The 27522-nt window shown below is 40.7% G+C and overlaps 1 protein-coding gene across 8 annotated transcripts in view; it reads right to left on the bottom strand.

The window, feature by feature from the left end:
- The window catches only part of exoc6b (exocyst complex component 6B), a 114894-nt gene that overhangs the window by 79122 nt on the left and 8250 nt on the right, over positions 1–27522 (bottom strand). For all 8 annotated transcript variants that reach the window (XR_010925516.1, XR_010925515.1, XM_067580518.1 and 5 more), the window contains exons 2-8: positions 23085–23250; positions 22930–22977; positions 22744–22834; positions 21037–21082; positions 18543–18747; positions 7524–7718; positions 3954–4022 (exon numbers count right to left, since the gene is read on the bottom strand). Coding sequence is in view for 6 of the 8 variants with exons in the window: in XM_067580518.1 (XP_067436619.1) it covers positions 3954–4022; positions 7524–7718; positions 18543–18747; positions 21037–21082; positions 22744–22834; positions 22930–22977; positions 23085–23250 (820 nt within the window). In the remaining 2 variants the exon portion in view is untranslated. The remainder of the gene's footprint in view (positions 1–3953; positions 4023–7523; positions 7719–18542; positions 18748–21036; positions 21083–22743; positions 22835–22929; positions 22978–23084; positions 23251–27522) is intronic.

Raw genomic sequence — 27522 nt, 5'->3', positions numbered from 1 at the left:
CTTCAATCCTTATCGGGGTTTTTTTTTTTGCTGATTCATTCTCCGCTCTCTTTTCCTGTAAACTCTGCCTCCTCTTTTGTCCTTTCGTCTCATCGCGACAGAGATTTCAAACATTTTAATCCTCCTTTTTCCACTTTCTCTTCTCCTCTTTATCACCCTTTTCCTTCCTCCTCCCCTTCGTCTCTGTTCCCTCCACTACCTTCAACTCCTCTCTTCACTTTTCCCCTCTTGTAACCCCTCTAATTACCTCCTCTCCTCATCCTCCTGTTGCTCCCCTTCCCTCTTTCTATCCCTTGCTTCCACCTTCCTGACTCTAACTTCATTTAAAGAACCATTATAGTGGTTTTGGATGTTGTAGCCCTTAAACTACATATTTCTTAATCTTTAAACACTTACTGGTGCCAATTGGTTTCCATACTGTTTGCAACTGTAATCTACTATCATGAACATGTATTCCACTTTAACACTTTTATTACGTGTGAATGCAGATGCTAACAGGAACAAATTAGAAAACGTTTCCTTGATGGCGGATTTACAAACTTTGCCAACATGTTTTAAATGATCTATTTCTTGATGTCCTCGTCCGTGTAGATCTCCTAGCAACAAAGCTCATGAACCATGAACCTGGGGGTCAGTAGTCCTACAAGGGGTCATGAGATCAATCTAGTGGATAATGAGATGATTGCACCGGTAGGGAAAAAGGAAAAAAACTCATTTTTTTATACGCAAAACTATAGACTTCTCTCTAAACTACTGTAGTTTAGTTTCTTCAGGCCTCTTGTAGACATAAAACCTTGTGACGAGAGGCCGTCAGGAGATGTTGCTTCATATTAAGGGATCACAAAAAGTCAGGAAATGGTGATAAATGTCAATCACTGTTTCTCTGATCACAGGACAAATCAAACAACACATATTAGGTTGCATCTTGGGCTTGATACAACCTAAGATGTTTTGTTTTGTCCCGATTGACGTCGTTTCACACCTGAAAGTCTGAACTGAGGTTCATGTTTTTCTTATATTGTGAACATTTGATCCGGTTAGTTTTGGTTTCACATTGCAATTATGTGAGCTGAGAACACTAAAGAAGTTTACATAACGTACCTACGCCCCGTTGTCATCACTTACATGTGCACCTATACTTGACATTGATTGGTTTGTAGACGGGCGCGTGTCTGACATCAGCGTGTTGTCAATTCGTCGGGGAGCTTTCCATCACCGATTGAATTAATAGAGAAAAATGAATGAACAGATTCATTTCATTGCAACTATAATAATATTATTATGGCCAAACCAGACTCAACCACTTTAATGGGTGAGCTTGTTGGGCGAATGCCCAGAATGTTATCCATCATAAAGAGGAAATTTGTCCTTCTCATTAGTCGACGCAACACTTTTTCTAACAGCGTTGCACAGCGTTGTTAACTGCTGCCACACTTTCTTTATCTTCAGGTGACTTTGCTCTCTCATCCTCTCCGAAAATACCCAGAAAGTGTCGGCATGTTTAGTTTTTTCCAGTTGACTTTTTTATGACGTTGTCAGAACATATTTCAATTAAAAACTCTTCTCCCTGTGGGTCATTTTTCCAGTTTTAACGATAGCCTGCCGCAACTTTCTGTAAGTGGTCCGAAAGTCCGAACCATCCAAAAAATGTTTTAAAACTAGAAACGAACAGAACCATGGTTCAGTTCGATCCAGACCGAGACCACCTCTTTTTCATTGGACTGAGGGTTCGGCTGTTGGGTCTGCGCTGTGGTCCAGTGGAGGTTTCACACCTGTAATTTTGGTTTGGATCAAACTGAAAAGTGTCAAAGTCCGAACCAAACGAGGTAGATGTGAAAGAGCCTTCAGTTTACTGTTATGAAAGGAGTAAAAGAAACCAGAAAACATTCACATTTAAGAAACTGGAACCAGAGAATTTTTGCCATTTTTTCTTATAAAAATGACTCAAAACTCAAAAAAAAATTAATTTCCTGTTAATCAACAACTCGTCACAGCTCTACATGCTGAGTTTTGCAAGTAAATTTTCAAAGTGGACTTTATAACAGCTACATTTTATTTATAAAGCACATTAAAGACACTCAAAGACACTTTACACAAACAGAAACTTGAACTGAAACCAAAGGTTGCCTGAATTTTTGTTGTTCTTGTCGCCTTTTTTGTCTCTCAGCTTAACCTCCTTCCCCTCCCTCGTCATCATCAAATTTTCCCTTTTCTCACCCGTCTAAACCTTTTTTGACCCTTCTCTCATCTCCGCTCTCTCCATCATCTCACCCCTTTACCCTTTCTCTAACCTCCCTCCCCTCCCCTCCCCTCCCCTCCCCTCCATCGCTCTTTTTGCCCGTTCACTTTCTCCTTCCTGTCAAAGTTCATGCACTTCCTGTCCCCCTGCCAGAGAGCCCCCCAGACACACACACACACACACACAAACACACACACACACACATACAACAGAAACAGTCGACCCTCTGGCTGTGTTGGCCCGGTCACAACCCCTACAAGCCTGCAGGCACACACACACACACTCTCACACACACACACAAACACACACACACACACACACACACACACACACACACACACACACACACACACACACACACACACACACACACACACACACACACACACACACACACACACACCCCAAATGTGCAACTAACCCAGTCATGGCCCAGTCAACACCTCCACCCATGTCGCTTTCGCTCTAACTGAGATGAGACACACACGCGTTCTCTCTCTTTTTCATACACACTACGGCCGCCTGGTTGGAGCGAAGCCAGGCTCGAGCCAGAGGCCTCATCTTACACAATCATATACCTCTCTGAACATAAAACCTCGTGGTAATTCTCCCTCGGGGCTGACGATATATACTGTAGTCCATGAGACGACAACTTTGTCAACTGTCCTTTTGATATCTCTGCTTGTTAAAAGGTAATTATGAGCATTGCTGCAGATCAATGAGCAGATCTGCTTTATGGTAAAACTGAATTGTTGCATAAATAATGTAAATTATCTACATTTCTCAGGTAAATTTGCTAAATAAGCCAGATCGTCTGGTTATTTCATCTTTAAACTGTTCCTCAACTGAGTTTCCAGAAAAGCAACAATCAAATCTGCTGATAATTTTCTCAGCTAATCGATTAGATGTTTGGCGAGTAAAGATCAGAAACACTGTGAATGCCAGCTCAAATACCAAGCAGCAGTCCAAAATCACAAAAATATTACATTTACTGTAATTTACAACAAGGAAAAGCAGCCGATTGTTCATCAAATCAAGAACTGTTGCTTGAAAAATGACTTAAATGATTAATCAATTATCAAAAGGACAGTGCAGTGCAATTAACTGACTAATCGTTGCAGGTCTGATCACAATATGTATGAATATAAAGATATAAAATTAAATATATTGTGATAGAAGATCAACATATCACCCATCCCTTATTGTCCCTTGTACGCTCTCTCTGAGAAAAAAACAAAAGCAGAAGTAGCTGTAAAGACCGTTTTCAATCTTCAATTAACTGCTAATTAACAAGAAGTAAAACTACTCGACTTCTTTATCCTAAATTATCTTACATTTTTTATATCTATCACATGTATATTGTCTATTTGTACTTGTTGAACTTGAAGGTTAATTCATGAAAATGGAAAAAGCAGCTTGACAAAAGTTGGATCTTGTGCTGAGAATTTTCTTTTGTCAAAAATTAAACATAATGGAAAGTTCTGAATTTGAACATTCAGCATAAAGTCTAATTTATTACCTGGTAAACCAAGTAGATACATGATGGGAGGAGATATTTAAAAGTGGGAAGGAGGTAAACTTGGTTAGAGTGATGAAAACCAGAGTCCTTGTGGATGAAGAGGAGAGGAGAGGAAGAGGAGGTAATGAGAGATGAATAGAGATGAAAGTTAAGGAGATAAGAAAGAGAATGAAACAGAAGAGAGGATGAACTCACCAGCACAGTGTAGATATGCAGACAGCGGTAAACTGGAGAGAAATCCACCAAGTCCTGAGCTCCTGGGACCTAAACAGAGGAACAATTATATACAATCAGACACTTCATCGACAAAAAACACACAAATTTACATATTTATATTCCATAATCTATTTCACCATTACTTCCTTTTTATTTATCCACTATTTCTCTTTATATACTTCTTTTATATGTCACGTCAATAAAGCAAATTGAAGCTCAAGTTGAAAGAGAACAAAAGACACAGAAGACACGTAACTGTTTCCAAATGTTAAATACATGGATATAAAGAGTCAATACATATACATTTCTTTTTGAAATATTGAAATATTAACCAAATTTAACCAAACAGTCCCGTCTTTCCTTCCTTTCTAAGAGAACAGTGACAGATCTGGCACAATAATAAAGCCATTTATGTTTCTTTAATCTTTATATTTACACTGTAATAGTCTAAAACCCAGAAGTTTATTTCTGTTATCACTACCTACTTGTTTCATTTCATGTATATTTTGATGCACTAACTGTTTACTTTTCTATATTTCTGTGGAAGCTTTGGCAACATGTTTTTTGACTTGACACTGAACTGAAGTGAACTGAAGTGAGACAGACGGTTAGAGGGCGGGTAGAAGCTTAAAAAAAGAAAACACTTATTTGCACACTTTCACATTGACTGTTTTTCAGGTTACATTTTCTAAACATCACGGCCGAGAGACGCATATAGAAACACAAAGAAAAGAGAGAGAGAGAGACAGTCTCACCAGCCGTTCATACCTCTTTCATTTCCATTTATCCCTCCGTCTAACCATCCCTCATTCCATTCCTTCCTCCCTTTCCCACATCCTCTGTCTTTCGGAGAACAACACAGTGGGCAAATTACCCATTTTAACACACACACACACACACACACACTCTCTCACAGACACACACACAAACAACGCCAAAAAAAACAAAACATGTGCCCTCTTGCCCTCTGGAAAGTTTGCCTTCTGTAAAAATCATTGGAAGAGCAGCACAATGCCAGCTTTGATGTAACCACACACACACACACACACACACACACACACACACACACACACACACACACACACACACACACACACACACACACAGAGTCCTGAAAACAATAAGAACAAACAGCGAGAGTTGTACCACTTAAAGACATAGGTGGAGGGATGTTAGAAAGAAATAGAACAAGAGCTAAAAAAGGTGAAAGAGGTGAAAATAAAAAAAAGATGGAGAAGTCTGAGAGGAAGAGAAGAGGGAGACGGATAAAGGAAAAAAAGAGAAAGAGAGATATTTAATAGACAAAAACAGTGGAAACAGTGCGAAAGAGCAGAAAACAGAGGAAAGACAAGCAAAGAAATGCAGGTAAATGAAAGATTGAAAGCGAGGAAAGCATAGAGGAGAAAAAGGGGGGGACAGAGAAGAGAGCTCACAAAAGGGAGAAAGAGAAGAAGAAGAGCACGAAGCGAAGAACAAAGACAGCGAAGAAAATAGGATGAAGACCCACAGGGGGATGACTGTAAATGAAGGGAAGGGGAAGAAAGGGAAAAAGACATGGCAGGGGCAGGGATGGCGTGAGGAGACGGGACGCTGATGGTTGGCATCACCGCAGGCATCGGCGCCAACGCGGTCGTAACCCTGGCGACCGCGGGGTCAGGCCTTTGTTCGAGCCAAGGTCTTCCCGTGAAGAAGGTTGAGTCGAGTTTACAGGACGTAAATAAGCCGAGAGGACGACAGGGACCTTAAAACAGAATGGTAGCGCGAGGGTGACAAGTTCAGCTTCATTGTGCTTTTCCTTTCCTTAAAGTGTGAACACAAAACGGCAGCATAAAAAAGAACTTTGATCCCCGCGAGGGATGACTCGAAGAGTTCATTGTCGAAACGCTTTGTGTTGTGCCCGTATCGTAATAACTGACTAAATGTCCACAAGTTCAGGATTCAGTCTGTAAACATATTACTGATGAACTTAAACAACCTACTGTTCCTCAGACGGATTTAATTGTAAATCAAAATACGGTGGATTGAGGTCGTAGTTCTCAGCATTGGTGACCGTTTTATTAAGAAAATCTCCTCAAAAAAAAAAAAACAAAGTAGGGCTGCAACTAACAATTATTTTCATTGTCAATAAATCTGTTATTTTCCTCAATGAATAGATTAGTTGTTTGGTCTATAAAATGTCAGAAAATGTCGATCACAGACACACTAACCCTAACCATAACCCCAACCATAACCCTAAAGCCCAAGGTGAGGCCCTCAAATGTCTTGTTCACACTCTACAACCCAAATATATTCAGTTCACTATCACAGAAAACTAAAGAAACCAGAAAATATTCACATTTAAGAAGCTGAAACTGGAGAATTTGGGAGATTTTTTCTATAAAAAAATAAAAAAAACAAATCTGCGATTAATTTTCTCTCAATTAATCGACTTATTGTTGCAGCTCTAAACTGTAAAATAAACAAATCCTTTAAAAACATGAAGCTCAGCAGGTTTAAAAGTGTTGACAGAGTGACAGTCATGTGCAACAGAAAGGTCACGTATTATTTCCAGCAAAAGAAAGAAAGACATCGGCATCGGCTAAGACATTAAGTTCCTGCGATTGATTAAGAGGATTGATGGAATAACTGAAACTTCAGCATGAAACTGCATCCTAAATAAATGTTGCTGCCTCTCTTTAGCCTGTCCTATAACAACATGACATAGCTGTGAGTGTAATTAAACTACTCTCAGACCAACATTTGTACTAAAATTACAAGTAAAAAAGGACGAGCTGCAGCCCAGTTGGTCGACTTGTTATTTCCTTCATTAAAAAGTTACACGTCCACTTCAGTCAATGTCTGAATGATCAAATGAAAACAGTACTTCCATCAAAAGTGAGCTTGTGTTATTAGAAATGTTGGTTTACGTGGACTACGTGCCGCTATGGGTCTAACATTCACTATGACTTAATCCACCACAAACTCCCAAAGCTCGCTCGGGAACGCCGGGCCAACCCTAATGACATCTGACTACTGGGCAGAAGGGAAACACGCCGTTTAGAGTCGAGGTGATTTCTATGGAAAGGAAAGGTAAGCAAAGGAAAAGAAGAAAAAAAAAAAAAAAGGATAGACAAGGAGAGCCAAGGGCAAGAAGGGACACATGGAAGAGATGAAAGGAGACTGAAAATGGAAAAAAAAAAAACAACAAAAGAAATAAGCGACAGGAAGCGAGTAAAGAAAAGAGGCCACACTGGAGGATTATCGGGCTTCAAAGCAGATTCGTCCATCCCGCCAATCACAAGGGGAGGGGGACTAGTCTGGAGGTTTGGTCGGGACTGCCGTGATCAACGAGGATTATTCGGCAGTTTGAAGAGTTAAAATTCAATTTCGGGCCACTTAGGGGACAAATCTGAGCAACTCCGACAACATCTGTGTGTCGGGATCATGAGATCAGACCCGCCGACAGCCGCCGCTCAAGAGACGGACGGACGGACGAAGCAAAACGAGGTGAAACCAGACAATTACAAGTTCATATATATGAGTGTGAGTGTTTTTTTCTTTCTCTCTCACTTCTTCATCCTCTTCTTCGTCCTCCACATCCAGAATGCCAGAGTCCTGTTCCGACAATGGACTGCCACCCTGCCCGTCGCTCTGCTGCGTCGCCCCCGCTGCTGCCGCCGCCGCCACCTCTTTCCTGGGGCGTCGGCCAATCAGGGCCCTCGGCTGCGTAGAGACGGAGCTGTCCAACGAGCGCTGTAGCTGGGCCTGAAGCAAACACATCAGAAAACCATACAGGTCAGATTCAAAACACTTGGATAGTCATGGTGTACTTTATAAGTTTGTGATATAGATTGCAGGTATTTTGTGTGTTTGGGGAGGTTCATTCTCTCTTTTAACCTGATTTGTTTGCTTTAAACATTTTCCAGAACATTTGTCAGAAACCAGATGATGAAGAGGAACTTGTTGCATTTCATTTTTGGCCTCAACTTAAGAGCAACACAGCAGAAGCTCTTTGATTTTGAGGGTTTACTGATAACACTAACACACTTTCTGCAATCAAACTCCATTGTAGCTGCCTACAAATATATAATATATATAATATATGATATAGGAGAGACAGAGAACAGCTTCCAGACAAGTCTCATAAGAAAACATTGTGTCAATCCTCTTAGGAAAGTGACAAATACAGTTTCAACTTGGCCTAGTTCTCCTTGTTGAGACCTTTTTTCGGGGGGAAAAAAGCTTAGAAATTGCAGATGGTGTAATGAGGTCACCGGTTGAGAGACCTTTGAGCCACTCCTGCCACTCCTTGTCCCATGAAAATACCCTTGGAAATGACCTATAAAAAGTGATTTACCAAAGCACCTAAGAATACACCAGAGGGGAAAATAGCAAGACAGGAAGGGAAGAGCAGGAAGGATGAAGAGTCAATGAAACCTAAAACAAAGCACATAAAATTAGTGCTGAGGACTTGAAAGCGGAGGCAGAGATAGTTTACATGTCTGATCTATGATCCTTCGCTTGTCAAAACTTTGATTTAAGTTCAGACAGATTAGCAGCAATCATGTATGCTTAAGTTAAGAGTCTGAGATTGATGTGTTGATACAGAGTCTTGGAAAAAGAGCATAAATTTCAATGTATTTTCAAATAGATTGCTATTTTTAAACAGAGCTGATATGTAGCATACCTTTTTTTTTTGTAACGTTAAAATAAGCACGTCTGTGATGCTTCCCAAAATAAACAGACATAAAGAAAGGTGGGGCAAAAGAAAGAAGGAAATGGAAAGATCTTCCACAAGAACAATGCCATGGGCAATGTAATATCTGATGCAACCTGTGTCCTGTCTATGTCGCTCTTTGGGGAAAACAGGTATTAAGGGAAATGATGCATTCTCCCTCTGCGGCGGTGTTGGGTCGGGAATACTAAAAATAAAAAAATAATAAAAAACAGGAAGTTTTAGTTGGAAATTAATGGAAGCTTGTATCCAAAACAAAACGAAAACCAGGTCACTTCCTTATAGAGACGGCCAAGCCTACCTCCAAATATTTTTTGGGAGGAAAGCACTTTTCTATATTATTCTACACTTTATACTTGAACATAACATGTTTTTAACGCCAATATCTGAGTACGAATGAGGCGGATTTGTCCAAACGCTACTAGCTCGGACTCTCATTCCCACGCCGAGCCTCCTTCACAGCATGCCCACCAAAACATTTTCTGTGGGAAAACCTTGTTATGGGGGGGAAAAACCCTTTAGTGAGATCTTAGTGAGTGCATCTTTCCATCCACACCCAGATCCGCCTCAGGTCCTTTAGAAAAATCTCCGTGAATGCAGCGGCTTCCTTTGCCTGCCGGCGCCGGCACGTAGGCTACCCCGTGCGCTTAAATCTGTCGATAAGGACGTCAATAAATACGTCAGAGACTTGAAGTGCCTCGATTTCAGCCATTAATGACAACAGTAATGAGAAAAACTGGTGTGCATAGGAGGGTGGATATGTGCAAACCCGGAAGAGCACAATATCAGTAATGTTGGAAGAATACAATGCCATCTTTGATCTAATGCCCACACACATGCACTCGCACATACACATAGAAGACTAATGAGTCATATAAGACAATAAGTACAAACAAAATCAGTGGAAAGTCTCATTCCTCTGCATAAAAGGGTATGGGGGAGGCGAGCGGGGACACAAATGTGCCAAGCTGTGCCCTCTCTTCTAAAGAAAGAAGAATAGGTAACAAACAATCTCTAAAAATACTCTCAACCAGTCTTTTCGCCTCTCAAAAAATCAACAAAAACTCCTCAAGATAGCTGAAAGAGGTACAGTAAAAGATGGAGAGAGTGACAGAATAATCTACGAGATTCTTCATACATAAAAGGAAACAGCACAGACCTCAAAAACAACGAAGTGAAGAGTCTTGTTTTTGTCAGCGACGCATTTTTCTCCGCATGACATTCCTCCCTAATCTTTCAAAACTGTTGTTTTCTCTTTTCTCCCCCCACATACAAATTAACATAACTGGACCTCTAAAAAGACGTGCAAACTCATGAAAGACAGGCATGAGAGAGGAGTGAATCATTTAGAAAATGGATCTTTCCAAACAGTATGCGACACTGCAGATACGGACGTCAGCACCTACGTCAAATAATTCCACTTGGTGGTTGATTTTCGGCTCTTTAAGCATTCTTCAGCAGGTATGTGGACAAGTGAATGTGTGTCTCGAGCATCCACTGGCTTGGTTTTTCTTACCCAGCACACAAGCATCAAGTTCTATTGCAAGTAAAGAGTCTTTTTAACCCTCTTCTTTGTTTGGCGTTCATCTTCAGGGGCAGCGTTCGGCGTGGTACTCGAAGTTCAAGTGCGGGAATGTGCGTCACCTCTTGCGTAAAAACCCCCCGTAAGAAAATGGGGAGAGTAGAGGAGGAGTACAAAGAGGACAAAGTGGAGGACAAAGAAGAAAAAGGAGGTGAAGGACAAAAAGTGTAGGGAAAAAAGATGGTGAAGAGAAGAAGAAGAGGAGGTGAAAAGAAGGTAGTAAGGAAGGAAAGGTAGTGAGAACTAACTGCAGGGGATGAGGAGCAGAATCCGTTTAGTGCAAAATGACTAAATATTTTAAAATCTATCTGACATTACACTGTGGAAAACACCGCAAGGGAGTGCCGGGGGTTAAATATGTGCAAGGGTTGGCTTTGCTGACAAACTTCAAGGGGCGATTTGCAGTCTTCTCTTTGCATTTGCGGCGCGAGCGAGGAAACTGACAAAAATTACAAGTGAAAGAGCAAAGTTGTAGAGATCTCTTCGATGACAAGTGGTTTGAACCGACTGTTTATTGTGGGGGGACAAAAAAAAAAAAAAAAAAAAATCGCAGTAATTTGTGAAAAAACCCGGCGTTCATGCCACTTTCTGAAGAGGGAATTGAGGTTTACGCAGTGACAGCGCAGACTGTTTGCAGTTTTGAAGAACTTTTGGGAAAACAAATGTAATTAACATTACCTTACATGCAAAAGTAATTATTGCTGACAGTAAATTTCATATTGTTTTTCAAAACAACTTGCCACTAATTAAAATATGTCTGGAAAAAAAATGTGTTTGACCAAAAAAAAAAAAAGACAAAACAAGCTGAATGTTCTGTATTTAAAAAAGATGATACAAGCCAAACTTCATAATATTACATTTTAATATTATAGGCATGTGTGAGGCAGTTTGGAATATAACTCTTGAACTATCAGCATATTAAGACACCAGGTATGTCCACCACTCACGTATGAATGTCCAAGAGCTGTCAATCAAGGCATTAGTATCAGTTACTGTATATATGTAAAAACCAATCCATTTCTGATTTATTTATTGTCATCTATTGACCTCTGGGTACCATGGAAACCAAAAAATACCCCATTTTATGATGCAGAAGCCATCGTTTCAATAAATAACAATGTGCAACAGCAAGCAATGAAAGTGGCGCCACTTTAAAAACGCCTCTAAATGTTTCTGTTAGTCTAAAAACCACGTTTGAACTCAAGTGTTTTGTTCCAACCGAGGATGTAGAGAGGCTGCATTACGTTATGCACATTATATTTTCTCCAAAGAATAAGTCTACACTTTGGGAAATACACCGATCCCCTTTCCGGCCAAGAGTTAGATGAGAAGATCGATACCGTTCTCATATTTCTCCGTTAAATATAAGTCTACAGACGACAGCCGGTTAGCTTAGCACAAAATCAGGAAACAGAGGAAACAGCAAACATGGCTCTGATAACAAAATAATGCCAACCAGAAACCTCTAAAGCTCATTAATTAAAACATTATATTGTTTGTTTAATCTGTAAGAAAACCAAAGTGGAAAAAGGACAAGTTGTGATTCTAGAGGGAATAATGTGCCAGCCTCCTTAAAGTCTACTTTTGTCCATTACACAAACTGAGTTTTGGTGGTATTGGAGGTTCCTCAATCCCTTTTTGACTTTGGCACAACATGCGTTCTTAGCATCAAGTATAATAAAAACTAAATTACCAAAATTTAATGTTGAATGTTCGGTCAGATTTTAAGTCTTTGACCAGATTTTTCTTAATGTTCTCAACCATGAAATCAAGCAAGCACATTTTCTACTGTATTTTATTTAACCAAAGCTGGGAAAGAAAGTTTATTTTGGTGAATTTGGAGGAAAGTACTGCAAAAAAAAGTTTGGGTTTTGTATCAGCACAGAGGCACAAGGGTGGAACTGGCAAAGTATCAAAAAAATGCATAGCATTCCCAGCTGTACTCAAAGCACAACTGGTTTGTAGGACAGCAATGACCAGTCAGTATAGATTGATTCATTAGCGTCTTGCCTCTGGTGTGAATTTCAGGTTAATGTGCACTGTGCAGCTGGATTATGTAGTAAAATATAAATATCAATCAAACTCCGTATAGAAAAACACTCCGTATTAAATGACTCCGATCAGAATTGAGGGCAAAAACCTGACTGGGACATCCCTACAATAGATCACTTTTTGGCAGGCAGAGCCCGAGCCAGAAATAATGGTGTCCGATGTCAGTGAACTGTGGAGCATTATTCGGTAGACAACACACACACACACACACACGCTGAGTGACTGACACACCGACCCATAACAGTCTATTTTCGTTTTCCGTGTGATGGTTCAATACACCGACCCAGCGTGTGCCCTCCGCCACCCTCGCTGCATGCGCACGCATGTGTGTGTTCAGTAACTAGATACAGGTAATCAATCTTCTTCCACTTCACAGACGCAACAATCTGTTTCCCATTAGTGTGTGCAAGTGTGTGTGTGTGTGTGTGTCAAAAACTACCGAATACACAGCAGAAGCTCTGAACTTGTCCTCTGCTGTGACTGAATAAAAGAAAAAAAAAAAAAAATAGAGGAGCAAGAGAAGAGAAGAAGTAGGTAGATGGAAAGATGAGGAGATGGAAAGAGTGGAAGGAGGAGAAAGAGAGATGGATGTGAGGAGCGAGAGAGGGAAATGTGATGTGACAAAGAGGAAGAGAGAGAAAGAGGGAAATGACAAGAGGAGAGAGAGAGTTCTGATAGAATGACAAAAGACATTTGGAGATGATGATACCGGTTTAAGATTCCTCCACTTTTCTTTTCTTTTTCTACCGCATCTTGTCTTATTCTCATCCTCATCCATGTTTTCCCCATCCTTGGTTCTCCTTTTTTTTTTGCCCGTTCTGACCGAAAAGGTCAAGCACTGCTTAAAAAAGAAACACAAAAGGGCTGCATTGGTGTGATTTGGATACCGTGATACAATGAAACATGATCCAGGAAAACCAATTTGTGTCTGGAGTTTGAGGGCTTAGTAGATGACACAGCACAAAAAGGTTTACAACAGTATGTAGGCGGGTTTTTATAATCACATTGACAAATTGTTTTATCCTCTGTAACATGAACAGTCAATTCTACTTTTCTCATCAGGACAAACTAATCTACCAGGAATGTGCACCTGCACATATCTGATTGGCCGACGTGTATTGTTGGATGACATTGCGTTGCATCGAGGAAAAAAAGTTGAGTCAGGTTCAACTTTTTTTTTTTTTTTTTTTTTTGCTCAATGACGCTGTGATCTTTTGCTCTGTGTGGGGGAGCACCGCAGACTTTATGATATCAGCCTGATAACAGCCTGACCCAGACAGATGTGGGAGTGGAAACGGGCATCAACGCAAATATTAACGTGTCAGAATTATTTCGTCTTCTCTCGCCTCGTACGACGACTTCCACGTTGCTCGTGCTGCTGTTAGGTGAGACAGGGTCCATGGCAACCAGACAGCCGGTATCATCATCATCATACACGCCGCTCTCCGGATGCCGTCGTTTTGTTTACATTCTTGCTCCTAGAAGTCAGTCTCCCTTGGCACCTCCTTCTGATGACATCACGCGGGTTGTGAAAGACAGCGAAGCTGTGATTGGCCGGGTACCAACGTGTTGTCTGACATGTGTCTCTCGGCCAAGTTTACGGCGAGAATTTATGACTCTGTGGTCTGAACATTGCATCTCCTTCTCCTTCATCTTTTTGTTTATCTTCCTCCTCCTCCTGTTCTATCTCTCCGCCCCCTTACACTATTCATATTCCTCCTCAATCATTTTTCCTTGATCTTTCATCTTCCTCTCCTCTTTCCATTTAACTGGTGTCCTTCATCCCTTCTTTTTCACCTAGTTCCCTTCTTTCTTTTTTGCTTTCCCTGTCCTCTCCTCTTCCCTTCTCTTCTTCAGATATCCTCAGTTTCTTTTACCTCTTCATCTTCTCTTCTTCCATCTCCTCCTCTTCCCTTTATCGTTTTTTTTCCTCCCTCACATTTCTCCCTTTACATCTTCATCTCTCCATTCTTTCCTCTTCCATCATCATCATCTTGATCCTCTTGCTTCACCTCTCTTCTTATTCCCTCCTTTTTCAAACCATCATCCTCCTCCTCTTCTTCTTCTTCTTCTTCTTCTCCTCCTCCTCCTCTCTATCCCACTTCCCTTCTCATCCCTCTTCCTCCTCCTCTTCTCCAGGCATATGGCAGCAGACAATAGCTCCATTGTAAGCCCTCTGCTCTCCTTCGTCTCCTCCCTCCCTCCCTCCATCCCCTCCTCCTCCTCCTCCTCCTCCTCCTCCTCCTCCTTCCCCAGATCTATTTATTTTCACATCCTTGGTCAAGGGAGCTGTAACGACGGCTGGGTACAGAGAGTTAGAGCTAATTTGGAACAGAGCACACCAGAGAGACACACTGTCTGAGAGAGTAAAGAGATGGAGAGACAAAATGAGGAGAGAGAGAGAGAGAGAGAGAGAGAGAAAAAATGATGAAGGAGGGACGAAGGAAAGGAAGGAAAGAAGAAGAACTTTCAATTTGTACATTCGTTCACACACACACACACACACACAAGCCTTCTGATTGAGTGCGAGCACTCAAAGCCAAACATTTGATACAACAACATAATCCCAGTATCAGTATCAGTACTGCTGGACCACTGGGGCTTCCATAATCTCCCTTGTAATTAGTGGTTAGAGGAGTTAGCGGTTAACTTCTTCAGTGACTGCAAGTGGATTTTCTACGCCAGTGATTCTCAAATTGCGGTCCAGGAACCCCCCACCTAAGGGTCACTGCAGGGTTTCTGAAGGGGGCGCCTGCAGACGAATTGAACATCTAAGTGGGTGTGCGGATGTGGGGTTGGGTGGGGCGGTGGGAGGGGGGGGTCATCTGAAATTCACCACCTGAGACGAAATCCTCTTGCAGTTACAGGCCTGGTGGTGAACTGTAGCTCCAGCTTTGGCATCCATACCACAGGGACACTCCTCCAAAAGAGTTCAGTGGATGAACACGTCATTTATAAAAACCTCCCATACTGTAGGTGTTCAACTGAACATCTGGAGACTCTGAGCATATAAAAAGGTCCAATCATTAATCTATCCTTTAATTTGTCACCTGCTGTACAATATGTTTAACTGAAGAATGGGTGAGTTTGTTGGAGGACCTTTAAAACCTCGGGTCAACCAGCAAACAGCAACGTTTTGAACCGAGAGGAAGAAATGATCCTCTAGTGACATCTACAGGACATGAAAATACATGAATGTTAGTTCCAGTATTGTTGTTTTTTCCCCCTCAAGGTGTAAAGAAGTGGTTATCTGGTGTGTATCTATACAGTAAAACTCCCTTTGACATCTAATAACTAACACCAAAGACTGTATTATAGCCCCTGATATTCCCTGTCAGCAAAACACAGAAATTGGCACTTCTGAAAGCCTTGAATAATGTGATACTTTTCAGGGGTGGACACTTGTTGATATTAGGACTTAAATCCTGAGTCTCTATTAAGTCGTTGACTCCGTATCTACTAATCCGAAGTATAATTATCGGTCATTTATGGAAGAGAAAATATTTCATTGCATGACAGTTGTGCCCAAGATTGATTAAAGATTAATCCGGTCTTACACATGTTGCAACTCTCCAAAATATTTTCAATGACTTGCTGCGGATCCAGACATTTGTGGCTGAATGGACTGCGAATCTCAAGCCAAAGCGCTGACGAACATTCAAATAATTAAAGTGTTTTGTTTCAGATGTCTTCTTGCTCATGTGGCATTTCGAGAGCTCTGGACTATTATGGGGCAGTGAGAGCGTCAAACATACAGTTTCGGCTTGACATCCTCACCGAACGGAACCACAGAGGAACATTATTTGTTGGCATAAATTGATTTTAAAACACTAAAGCTCAAAGTTGGGCTTTAACAGGGAACATCCCCACTAATTATAACACTATAGATTCACTTTCACCTGAATGAAACTGTTGTAGTGTCTTGTTTAGACACTTCAATGCCTACAGGAAGTGATGAATAAGAAAAGGTTAAAAATAAGGTTAAAATCTCAACTATCTTCTAAAGAACAAGAAATTAGAGCTAGTCTTGTGAAAATGCCAAATATATGATGCCTAAAATGTAAGAATTTGCTGCATTTCTGGGTCTTCCATTGGAGTAAATTGTTTTGGACTCTTGGTCAGTCAAAACAAGATGTTACACTGAGCTTTAGGAAATTGTAACATTTCACTGTTTTCTGATGTTTTATAGACCAAACTATTAATCAATTGAATGAGAAAATAATCAGCTGAATTATCGATAATGCAAAATAAGCCCCACAAGAACTAAGTCCAGAGAAAACTCTGTAATTGGAGCAATTACATGGTTTCAGGGTCCAAACAGGGTCCTGACTGTAGTATCAAATGAAATCACTCTGTTTTTTTTGAGATTAAACTTTGGCGTTTTTGCTTTTATTTGATACTCTGTGAGAAAGGAAGGCAGGAAATGTAAGTAGAGAGAGTGCAACAAAGATTCAAATGTGTTTATGAGGTCTACATCTTAGACCAGCAGGCCAATGAGACATTTCAATAGCTAAACGTCAAAAATATACATTTATTAACAGAGGAAGTCTTGATTAGAATATAATACATAACCGACTCTACAGCCGCTTTTCCTCTTAAAGTGTGAGTCGTCAACCGTTCCTTCCTCATTCCCATCCCTTCCCCTTCATCCTGCGATTCCCGTTGAACAACATCCCCCCCCCCCCCCCCCCCCCCCCCCCCCCCCCCGAATAATGGAAGGCGCACAAATAAACAAAGAGGCCTGACTTTGAGCTATGGATACCACAAGAGAACACAAAACATACAAACAGACACGCTCATATATAACTTCCTTGGCCTCGGAAAACAGAAAAACAGTGAGGTAAGTGCTGAAAAGCGGGGTGTCTGCGTGTGCGTGTATGTATATTTGTGTGTGTGTGTGTGTGTGTTCATTGACGAGCCTGCATGCTTGTTTACTGGCAGTGGAACCACAGAGCAAGGCACACACACACACACACACACACACACACACATACACATACACAGAGGCTGCTTCTGATTAACAGACAGAGAAAGAAAGACATGATGGAGAACAAAAAACCAATTGTGGTATGAAACAAGCCAGTAACACTGTACAGTCCTTATCAACAAATACACATTCACACACACACACACACACACACACGTAAGATTCACACACACACACACACACACACTGATGTTAGAACAGCAGGCAGTCACACACACACACACACACACACACACACACACACAGATTAAATTAATGAAAGATGAACTATTATGAACAATGGAAAACTGAGGGGAAAAACAGATAAAAATGTTATGATTCTGCGTTTATATAATCACATGTCTGGCTGATAGAAGATGGAGCGAGAGTTCCCCCCATCCCTACCTCTCCAGACACAAACAAACACAGGAACGTCTTCTTCACTACTGGAGATTTTTGAGTGAGAGGCGACACGTCTTCAAGCGTCTAAAGCAATTTTTTACTGGTTTTGTGTTTACAGTTTGTGCTCGACACCATAGGATGTGTGAGGAAAAGGCTTTGACGTGTCACAGTTAATACCACGCTTCTTATTTACACACTTGTAGAGCTGCAACAACTAATAAATTAGTCAATTTTTATAATCAAATAAGAATTTTAAGTCATTTTTTCAAGCAAAATTACCAAACACTCTCTGGTTTCAGCTTCTCCAATGTGAGAATTTGCTGTTTTTCCATGTCTTATATTATGATAATTTGACTATTTTGGGGTTTAAACTGTTTAGACAAGACATTTGAGTATTTTTTGATGTATTTTCGGCCAAATAATTATCAATTAACAAAGAAAAATCCTTAGTTGCAGCTTTAAACTCCAGGAAAAACAGTTTTTGCAGGAAATGAATGAGGCAAAGTTAAAAATTTCTGATGACAAGCACATTTTGAGTGTAGACAACATGTGCTGCATTTCTGCTTTTGTTTATTTCTTCTTTTTTGTGTGGCACAGCTCATCACGTGTTGTTCAGTTGTAAGATTATTGTAGGAAAGATATATCTGGCAAGAATATAGAAGGGGATGGAAAGCATGCATTTACCTCACGGGGATTACTGGAATTAACTATTTTGATTTTATATGTAGTTATTCGTCTTGTATCTACCTTGTACTATTAAGAACAAACCTAGTAAAATGGTAGCTCTCTGTTTTACAAATCCCTGTTATCCACTCTTTGATAGTTTGTTGATTAACTCTATATATCGTGTACCTGTTTGATGGCGGTCTCTCCTATCTTGTCCGAGTGTTTCCGGATGCTCTCCAGGAAGTCTCTCAGCTGCGTCATGGCCGTGTCCCGGATCTGTGTCCTCAGTTTGGGGATGTTTTCCGCCATGATGGAGCAGAAGCGGTACTGACCCGCCTTGGGAAGACACGTATGCTCCAGCTGCTCCAACGTCCGTAACGCAGGGTAGTACCTAACACACACACACACAGCATTTGATGAAAAGGGGGCATTGATTGCTAATGTGCTTAATTTAAACTTGAGGTTAACACCAAACTTGTCCCACGCCAGATTTGATTTTCTTTCCAGTTCACTACAGGCTTCACTGGCTTTACACATCTAATAATAACCTTTTTAGGGCTGCCGAGTGAACCTGTGAGTTTCTGGTTATGGGAGGAGATACTTTCAGAACTTAGACAGAGTAATAAAACTATTTCCTGGCTGTCAGATGGACGACCGAAAGCCAGCAGAAACACACAATCACACAGAAAAAAAAAAAAAAAAAAGTTAAACAAATCTGCGAGCACATGCACACACACACAGAGAAATACACTCAGATACGCCTCGGGGATCTTTGGCAATACAATATTCTGCAAACACTTCACTCCACTGCATCTCAATCTCACACACACACACACACACACACACTTTCTCTCTCTAGGAGCAGCCGGTGTTGGCTGACCTCTCTCTGCTCTCTGCGAGCCAAGCAGCCGCAGGACAGAGAGAGAGAAGTAGAAAAACACACAAACAAACGACAAATTTATGACCAACCAGACTCCAGTCTACAGGTCAGGACGAGGGCAGGGAGGGAAAAAGAGAGAGAGAGAGAGATATAGAGAGAAGCGGTTTGTATTTCTATTCTAAATGCTGTGGCTCCATCTAGTGGCCAAAAGTTCAGACACAATAGTAGAAATGGTCAAAGGACTGTTTATCACAGTGTATCTTTAATAGGGTGTCTTTATTAGCATTATCGATTAATCATTTAATTGTTTAGTCTATAAAAGTGATGAAAAACTGTCCATTAATTTCCCAGAAGCCTTCAAATATCTTGTTTTGTCCGTCCAACAGACCAAAACTCAAAGATATCCTGTTTATAATGATATAAAACAGACAAAAGCATAAAATCCTCACATTTGAAAAGCTGAAACCTGGAAATTTTTGGTGTTTTTTGCTTGAAAAATCACCAAAATGACCAATCAGTTATTAAAACCATTGATTTTTCTTCTTTCAATCGACTAATTGATGAAACACCAAATCATTTCAGCCCCAATAATAAAAAAAACTACGTATAATATTTCAAAAATAATCACCTTACAGTTTTTTTTCCATTGCTTACACACATTTTACAAGCAATACTTATTTTGTCTCTGAGCCAGTTCTGCACAAAAGTGAACACATTTCATCCGCTGCTACGCACTCACTGCAAAACACATCTACGCACAGTTTGCCAGACATTCAAAAACAACACATCACATTTCTTCACATGGGTGTCATAAATTATTTACACGTTTACTTTGGGAAAACTACTTGAATGCTGCAAAAAGTAGAACTACATCTGTGTTTTACAGCAGGTCTTGTATTCCCTTTAGTTTGTAAAAGTTTCTTAGAAATCGTGTTTGTAACTATTATGTATCAAGTGTTCTGTAATACAGTGCTGATATTCCCTCTGTGCTTGTATAACAGAGCTCTAAACTCTTAAGTGCTGTGTTTAGAGCACACATTGCTAGATATGTTTCAAACAGGAGGTGTGTATATGTGTGTGTGTGTGTGGTTTGACGGCAGTCTACCGTTGTGGTAAGTGTGTGTTAGGTTGTGGCATGTGTCTTAAGATTTTGGTTAGCAAGTTTTTGGAAGGTGTGTTTACTGTGTTGGTACCAGTGCTTCATACTGAGGTTTATAGAGGAGTTAAAGCAGGTGTTATCTTTTAAGAAATGTGTGTAAGCAATGGAGAAAAAACTGAAGAAAATGTACCATTTAGTGCTGAAGTTCTTTCCAATTAGGACATTTCCTATTAAACCTGTTGTTTGGTGTCACAAAGACATTTCTTTTATGTCTTATCAGCTCATTCTCTACTGTCTCTGTCACTGTTTTGTATGGTAGTTATATGTCTTTATGTCAAATCAGTCCAGCTCACTTCTCATTAAAATCAGACCCAGGGTTGCACTCCTGTCCAGTAGATTGTGGATCCAGAGCCAATCCCACCCCCCCACCCTTCAACACCTCAAGAGCCAGTTTTCACAGCCAAGGGTCAGCATCCCTAAACCCATCCCGCCTTCGCCTACGGACGGACAACAAAACCCAACACCTAAACTGGACAGGTAGTGGGGCCAGATCGGGCCCCGGGGGTAGAGTTCCTGCCACGAAGGGTTCGCCTGCAAAGCTCCACTCAGTTATATCTGCGTTTCATCTACAAGATTTTTGGCACTTTTGATTTTGAATTTGGGGAAAAAAAGTGTGATGGAAGACAGAATTACTGACGTACCTTTTTGCCCTCATTTGCTCCTGAAGTCTGCTGTACATCTCCAGGACTGAAGGAAACAAAAACACAAAAGTCAGGAGGAACAGATCATTATAACGGAGAGCTATGAATAATATGAATACATTATCACAGCAAAGAGCAACGCTGTTGCTGCAAATAAGGTGAGAGAGGAATGCTGCTGATCATGTAAATTCGTTAATTAAAAAACTAATTCATTAATTTATTAATTACGTAATTAGTTTATATACTTATTTTACCACTCAGTGCACTCTCCGTGCCTCCCACATCCAGAGCTCTTAAACTTTAAACTTGATCCAGCAGATTTAAACATTAAACTCAAGAAGTACATTCAGGTCTGACTCTGTCCCATAATGAAGGATAAAAAAATCAAAGTGAAATTAATATTATAGATTGAATATTATCTGTGATAAACACCAATAGATGAATCAACTTTCTAATCAGTGTTCTAATAGCTGCAGTACCAGCAGTGTTAAACGGCCTTGGCAGCAAATCAGGTGATTAGTGAATAGTGTGTAGTCAACCAAAGAAAATCTAAAATCGTACATAATCTTCAACTAATCGATTAGTCACGGGGTGAGGGGGTGGGGGGGGGGTGTGCACAGTAAACTCGGCAGCCACACATTTCTCTGTTCTGTGTCTTCAGGTTATGCTAACCCATTGTTGCTAACTTTGGGGCTAACCCCCTTTACTTTTTCAGCATTTGGGAAAACAACAGACGTGACTTTGTAGCATTTATTAACTGACACACTGTAGTCTGTACTGTACTGACAACTTACTACTGACCTTTTCCTCTGCTCCACTCGCATCCACCGTCACTCCTCTGCCCCTCACTCTTTCCCACCCTCCACGCAAACATACTCTTTAACGCTACCAATAGTTTCCCAGGCAACGACACAGGGGTTGACTCCCGTACCGGAACAGCGCTGCTCAGAGACTCCCAAACGCTAGCGAATGAATGAATATCCATTCATTCGGATATCAAATATTGAAAAATATTTTTTTAGGCCTGGCGGGGGTTCTCGTGCCATTATAGAGAAACACAGATTCAGTAAACGTTGAGGACAGTTAGACCCAGCAGTCTCCATTAGGTTGGGCGAGTTCAAAGTTGTGAAAACAACGGGGGTGTTTTGAATACACCCCCGTTGTTTTCACAGGTAATTTGTTAGTCTGTCCCTCCCGCCGCAGGAAATAATGGATTAATCCTGGAAAGCTGTTGATGTAGCACTTTACTCCTTATGAAAATAACACAGAGATTATTCAACCGATGAGAATTTAGTTGGACAAGAGCATATCGACCAACTAGTCGACCAGTCGACCAGCAGACTACAGCCCTATTAGTGCCGATTTAAGCTGAAACTCGGAACATAACCTGCTCCGGACCAGGTTAAGTTTGCAGTAGTTACCATGGTGATGTAGCCAGGTTAAAAGACAGCCATCTTTGTGACATTGAAAACCCTGGCTTTGGGCTCAACATACCTCACTAACCCACTAATCTCGCTTCGTAGTACACCCCTCAGGGACAATGACAAAAAAAAAAAAAATCTCCCAAGAAAATAGTATTGTGTCCACAAAACATTACATCTTCATTCATTTCTCTCTACATAAGTTAATCAACTTAAATAAGAAGAAAGAAAGACAGCACAAGGTTTCTTTCTCATTTAAACCTGAATGTGTGTGTGTGTGTGTTACCTGGTAGGCAGTGTGTCAGTTTGTCTATGGTGGTGGCGATGTTTCTCTGCTGCACTCGACACTGTTTCAGATCCTCCATAGAGCTCATGAGCTGAAAGGAGGAGAGAGAGGAGGTGAAGAAAGTTAACAAGCTTCTTGAGACTCAACTCCTGATTGGACAACACTGATATTTATGAGTCCACTTACGTCTTTGCCATCGTCCTGAAGACACTTGTTGGTCTCAATCACCTGACTCTGAGATAGTTAAACAATAAACAAATTAGAGAAAAGTATCAAGAGTTATTCTCCCTTCTCTCTGTTCATCCTCCATCTTTCACACGATCCTCTCCGTCCCTCCTTACCTTCAGTTTCTGCGCCTCTCCTCGCACTTTGAGCAGCTCTGTGATGGAGTCGACGAACCCCTGGAAGTGATGGTTACACATCTTCTCGATCTCTCTGTCGTGGTTCCTGATCCGAGCGTCCAGTTTGTCCATGAACAGGCCATGTTCCTGACCGTCGTACACCGACCTGGAGAAACAGAGAGAGAAGACAACAGGTATGAAATTTAGTAGGGATATTATCGTCACGTCATTGGCCGATATAAGCCCTAAAACGAAATATCGCCATCAGCCCGAAATGAACATTTTCTGCCGATTAAGAGAGGCCAATTTGTTGCCTTCTTCTTCACCGCCTGACTGTGTTTCCCTCCACGGACCGTTTCACCCTGACGGTCCCGGTGCTTCCTCCACAGGCTCCACTTCACTCAGCTGCCCGTCAGACCCGCTGCTTCTTCTAGCGGAGGCCATGTTGCTGCTAACACTCCGCTAGCACAATCTATGATTGCATAGTAATAGTCTCCTCAGCCAGTTGGAAAAAAATGTGTGCATATATTGGTATTGGCAATCAGCCACAATGAGTTGGAAATATCAGCATATCGAATATCGGCAATTTTTGCTTTTTTTTTTAGACCAAACTCAGCTTTAACTTTGGCTTTTTCCTGCATATTTCCACTTCTTGTTGGTCTACAAACTTACAGACATATTTAAAGTTTGGAGCTGACAGCTTTTCATCCTTCACTCTCATGTTTCCAAGAAAAGTTAAATTACACAAATTAGCTTTCTTGTGCTAATTTGATTATAAATTATAATACTGATGCTTCACCAAACATCTAGAGATCATTGCTCCACTTCTATATAGTTTACAGACTTCATTTACATTTATTTCTATGTATTATAAGCAGCATCCGCAGCAGATAAATGAAAGATCTCATAAGAAATGACTGAAAAACTCATTAAGTCCTATATCCTAGAGGCTGGAAAGAGATAGAAGAATGAGGAGATGAGGAGAAAGACAAGAAGAACATGTTGCTAATTTAAAGAGCAGATCTTTTTGCTTCAGTGAGGCTGTTTAACATTATTTTCCTGCTAATTAAACAGGGAGGAACAGTGAGGAAAGAGAGACAGCACATCCAGTAGATGTCCAGCAGGGGGCGTTATTGTATTGATAATAACAACAACCTGCTACACAGTTACACACATTCACAACTGGGAGATGCTACTAACAGCTCAAGGGTATTTTCAACATGGTTATGTGCTGTGTAAAGGAAGAAATGACAGATTTTCAGCAAACGTCAGGTCCTGAACAGTGTTTTTTTTTTTTCTCTCTCCCTTCCAGCAGCAGCCATTTAGAAAGCAAAACAACACTCACACTAAAAGGCTTCATCAGGATTTTTCCCGCCCTGAGGCAGTCCGACAAAGTGCTGTCGCTGAGGAAAAAAGAATCGACGGCGTGAAAGTGTCGCCGAGAGCGAAAACAAGAGCAAAACGAGCGTCGTTAGCGTGTTTTTAGTCAGACTCAGACAACTGTGTGTTTGGCTTTTATTGTGAAATACCCACCAACACATATAGAGAAGGTCTTGATATTATTATTATTATTATTACAATATCAGTATATAAACAGATATGACCACTTTAAGATCTGGACTTGTGGGAAGGACTGTGGTCTGGTAGGATGTTATTAGCTGTTGTGGCCATTTTCATTTGATTACAAGGGATTCTAATTATTTAAGTGGGTAAGAGCTTAACAACATCTGTAATTTGATTCATTTGGTTCATTGTCCTGCCTTAAACCTGAGTGACTCTGGGAGTAAACGAGCTTTAGTTGCTTTTAAAACTACAGCTCAACGTTTGTAACTGTTTTATTTGTCAGTGGATCAACTTTAAGGAGCTGATTAGCTGCAGGTGCTCGTAGTTCAACCTTCAAAATACACATAACTGAAGTAAACAAATTACTTTCCTCATGTTGCTACGGAGTTGAAAAGCCGGAGAAGACGTTGGATCAGAAAGTGTTTTTCCTCCTTATCCTGTAATCCAATTTCACATTTTTTCTGTTAATTACATCCTCAGTGTTACGAGACTCAAACAACATAACAAGACTACAGTTTATATTGCAGTTATTTTAATTTTGTTTATCAGAGTCATTATGGTTTTTTTCCAGTCAGTTTTGATGGCAGATGGCTCTAAAACACCCATGAGCCTTTGCTGCCGATGCTACGGAGAAGAAGCGAAGCCTGAGGCGTGAATTAGAGAATAAAAACACGTCGCCACGGTTACTTAAATCATCCAAAAGTGAATCAGTTTAAGCTGCAGATTCAGTAATCTACTTTCTAAAAACAGTATCGCTGTTACTAAGCTGTGCGATATGATCAATAATCTCATATCCTGATAATGATACCTATCACAATAAAGCACATGTTTCCCGTAAAAAATCAATGACTAAATAGTTTCTGCTCAGGAAAAAAAAAACACGACCCAACTCTATTTCCTAACGCGATCATCGGAAGTGTTGTTTCACGCTAATAATAGCGATATGGAAAAATCTGTTTCCTTTTAATCACTCGGTAATTCATTAAAACTTGTCTCGAGAGTCTAACGTGAGTCTGAGCGTGTGTTGCGCTTCAAGCCTTCTCTGTAATAATCATCAACAACACTTCCTGTGTTCTTTCCCGTCCATAAACAGCACACACACACACACACACACACACACACACACACACACACACAAACACACCTGTGTATAGCTCGAACCCCCCCCCCCCTCCCTCCGCCCCTCCCTCCCTTCCTCCTGTTGACCAGGAAATGCCCGACTTGTACAATAGAGAACAGGTCTGACGCCACAAAGTGCTTTCTTTAGACACACATATAAATACACACACAGAGCAACCCTTAACAGCCAGCACAGCGTTTGTTGACATCAGATAAAGAAACAATAGAGAAACGTCTAAAATTAAAAAACAATATAATAAAAGTACAACGTGTGTGTTTGTTCCTTATAGGCCCGTATAGTCTGTACGACCTCTGCCCTCGATAAACACCGCGCCGTCACTGACTGACTAACAAAATAAATATGAATGAAACCACAGTGAGCGATAGTAGAAATGAATGAATGAGGACGTGTGACATCATCAGCGTGTCAGCCGTTGAGTAGATCTTCATAATTATGGATCAGATGATAATCCAGATTAGTTTTCTGGGGATAAAACGAGGTGACAAAACAGGACCGAAGACATGTTGTTCTGCTTTCTAGTGAACGATACAAGTTTTTTTTTTTTTTTTTTAAATTATGACTTCATTCCCCCCCCCTGTGAAGTCGCCAAACAATAGCTGGTTTCCTGACAGTGTGGACCAGCGTGTACGAGCTAAGATTAGCAGCATGTGTGCTGTTAGCGGAGGCTGTTTGTCTGTTTCCAACCCTGTTGAACGGCGTACTCTGAAGGGAGAGTGTGTCTGGTACCGTCTGCCACCGAGAGGAGAGGAAAAGGAGCTGTACATCTCTGCTCCTTTGTATGTGTCTCTTTCTAAATATGGTATATATGTCTACTGTTGCACACAGATGCTAATACGTTGTGATATAAATATAATAGACACCTCCTCAAGCTTCAGGCTTTTAGAAATCCTTTAAAAAAAGTGAAATATTGGATATCTTCACCTCCTCAGGCCTGTAAAAATACTTCAAATAGTTGGAATACTGAACTCTTTCACCACTTCAGGGCCATAAAAACATTAAAATAATTGAAATATTGGATACTTTCACCTCCTCGAGGCTGTAAAAGTTGTTATAAAAGAGGTAAAAAGTTGTTAAAAAGTTGAACAATGTTGGATTCTTTCACCCTCTTTAAAGCCTCTAAACTCTTTAAAGCCCCTTTTCACACATGCAGTCTGTCCCTGAAATGTTCAGGAACATTTCCTGCATGAGGTCATGTGACATGATATTCAGGGAAATCTTTACCGCCAACTTCCTGCCTCAAGACCTGGTAGCATTTCAGGGGAAAACACAGGTACGGTCACAAACTTTCTCATGTTACAGCTGAACAGTAAACGTTAAAATATGTTTCTGAGGCGAGAAACAGAATCATGATTCGTATTTGATCAGCTCCGCCTAGTTTGAAAAGTTTCTTCTTCTTCTTCTGTTGAGTTTTATGGTGGTTGGCGTCCATAAGAGTTGTATTATCACCATCTGCTGGACTGTCCTTTGCCTCATCTGTTCTAGCGTTGTCATAGCATGTGTGAAAAGCCGCAAGGCGGAGATGTTCCTGAACGTAGCTGCATGTATGAACGTTGAAAATCTGAAAGGTTATCCCAGTAATTTACTGGATATTATGTGTGAAATACTGGAAATGTTCTTCAGGCTTCTAAAAGTCCTTAAAATGAGACAAATTGTAGACATTGCTTCATTTTTAAGGGGTTACAAGCAAAAGAATGAACCACTAGAATAGATGATGATGACAAAAATAAAAGGAAA

Source organism: Thunnus thynnus, chromosome 22, assembly GCF_963924715.1.
Source record: "Thunnus thynnus chromosome 22, fThuThy2.1, whole genome shotgun sequence".
Classification (NCBI taxonomy): Eukaryota; Metazoa; Chordata; class Actinopteri; order Scombriformes; family Scombridae; genus Thunnus; species Thunnus thynnus.
Note: the sequence above shows the minus strand (reverse complement) of the source record. Positions and strands in the feature narration are given on the sequence as shown.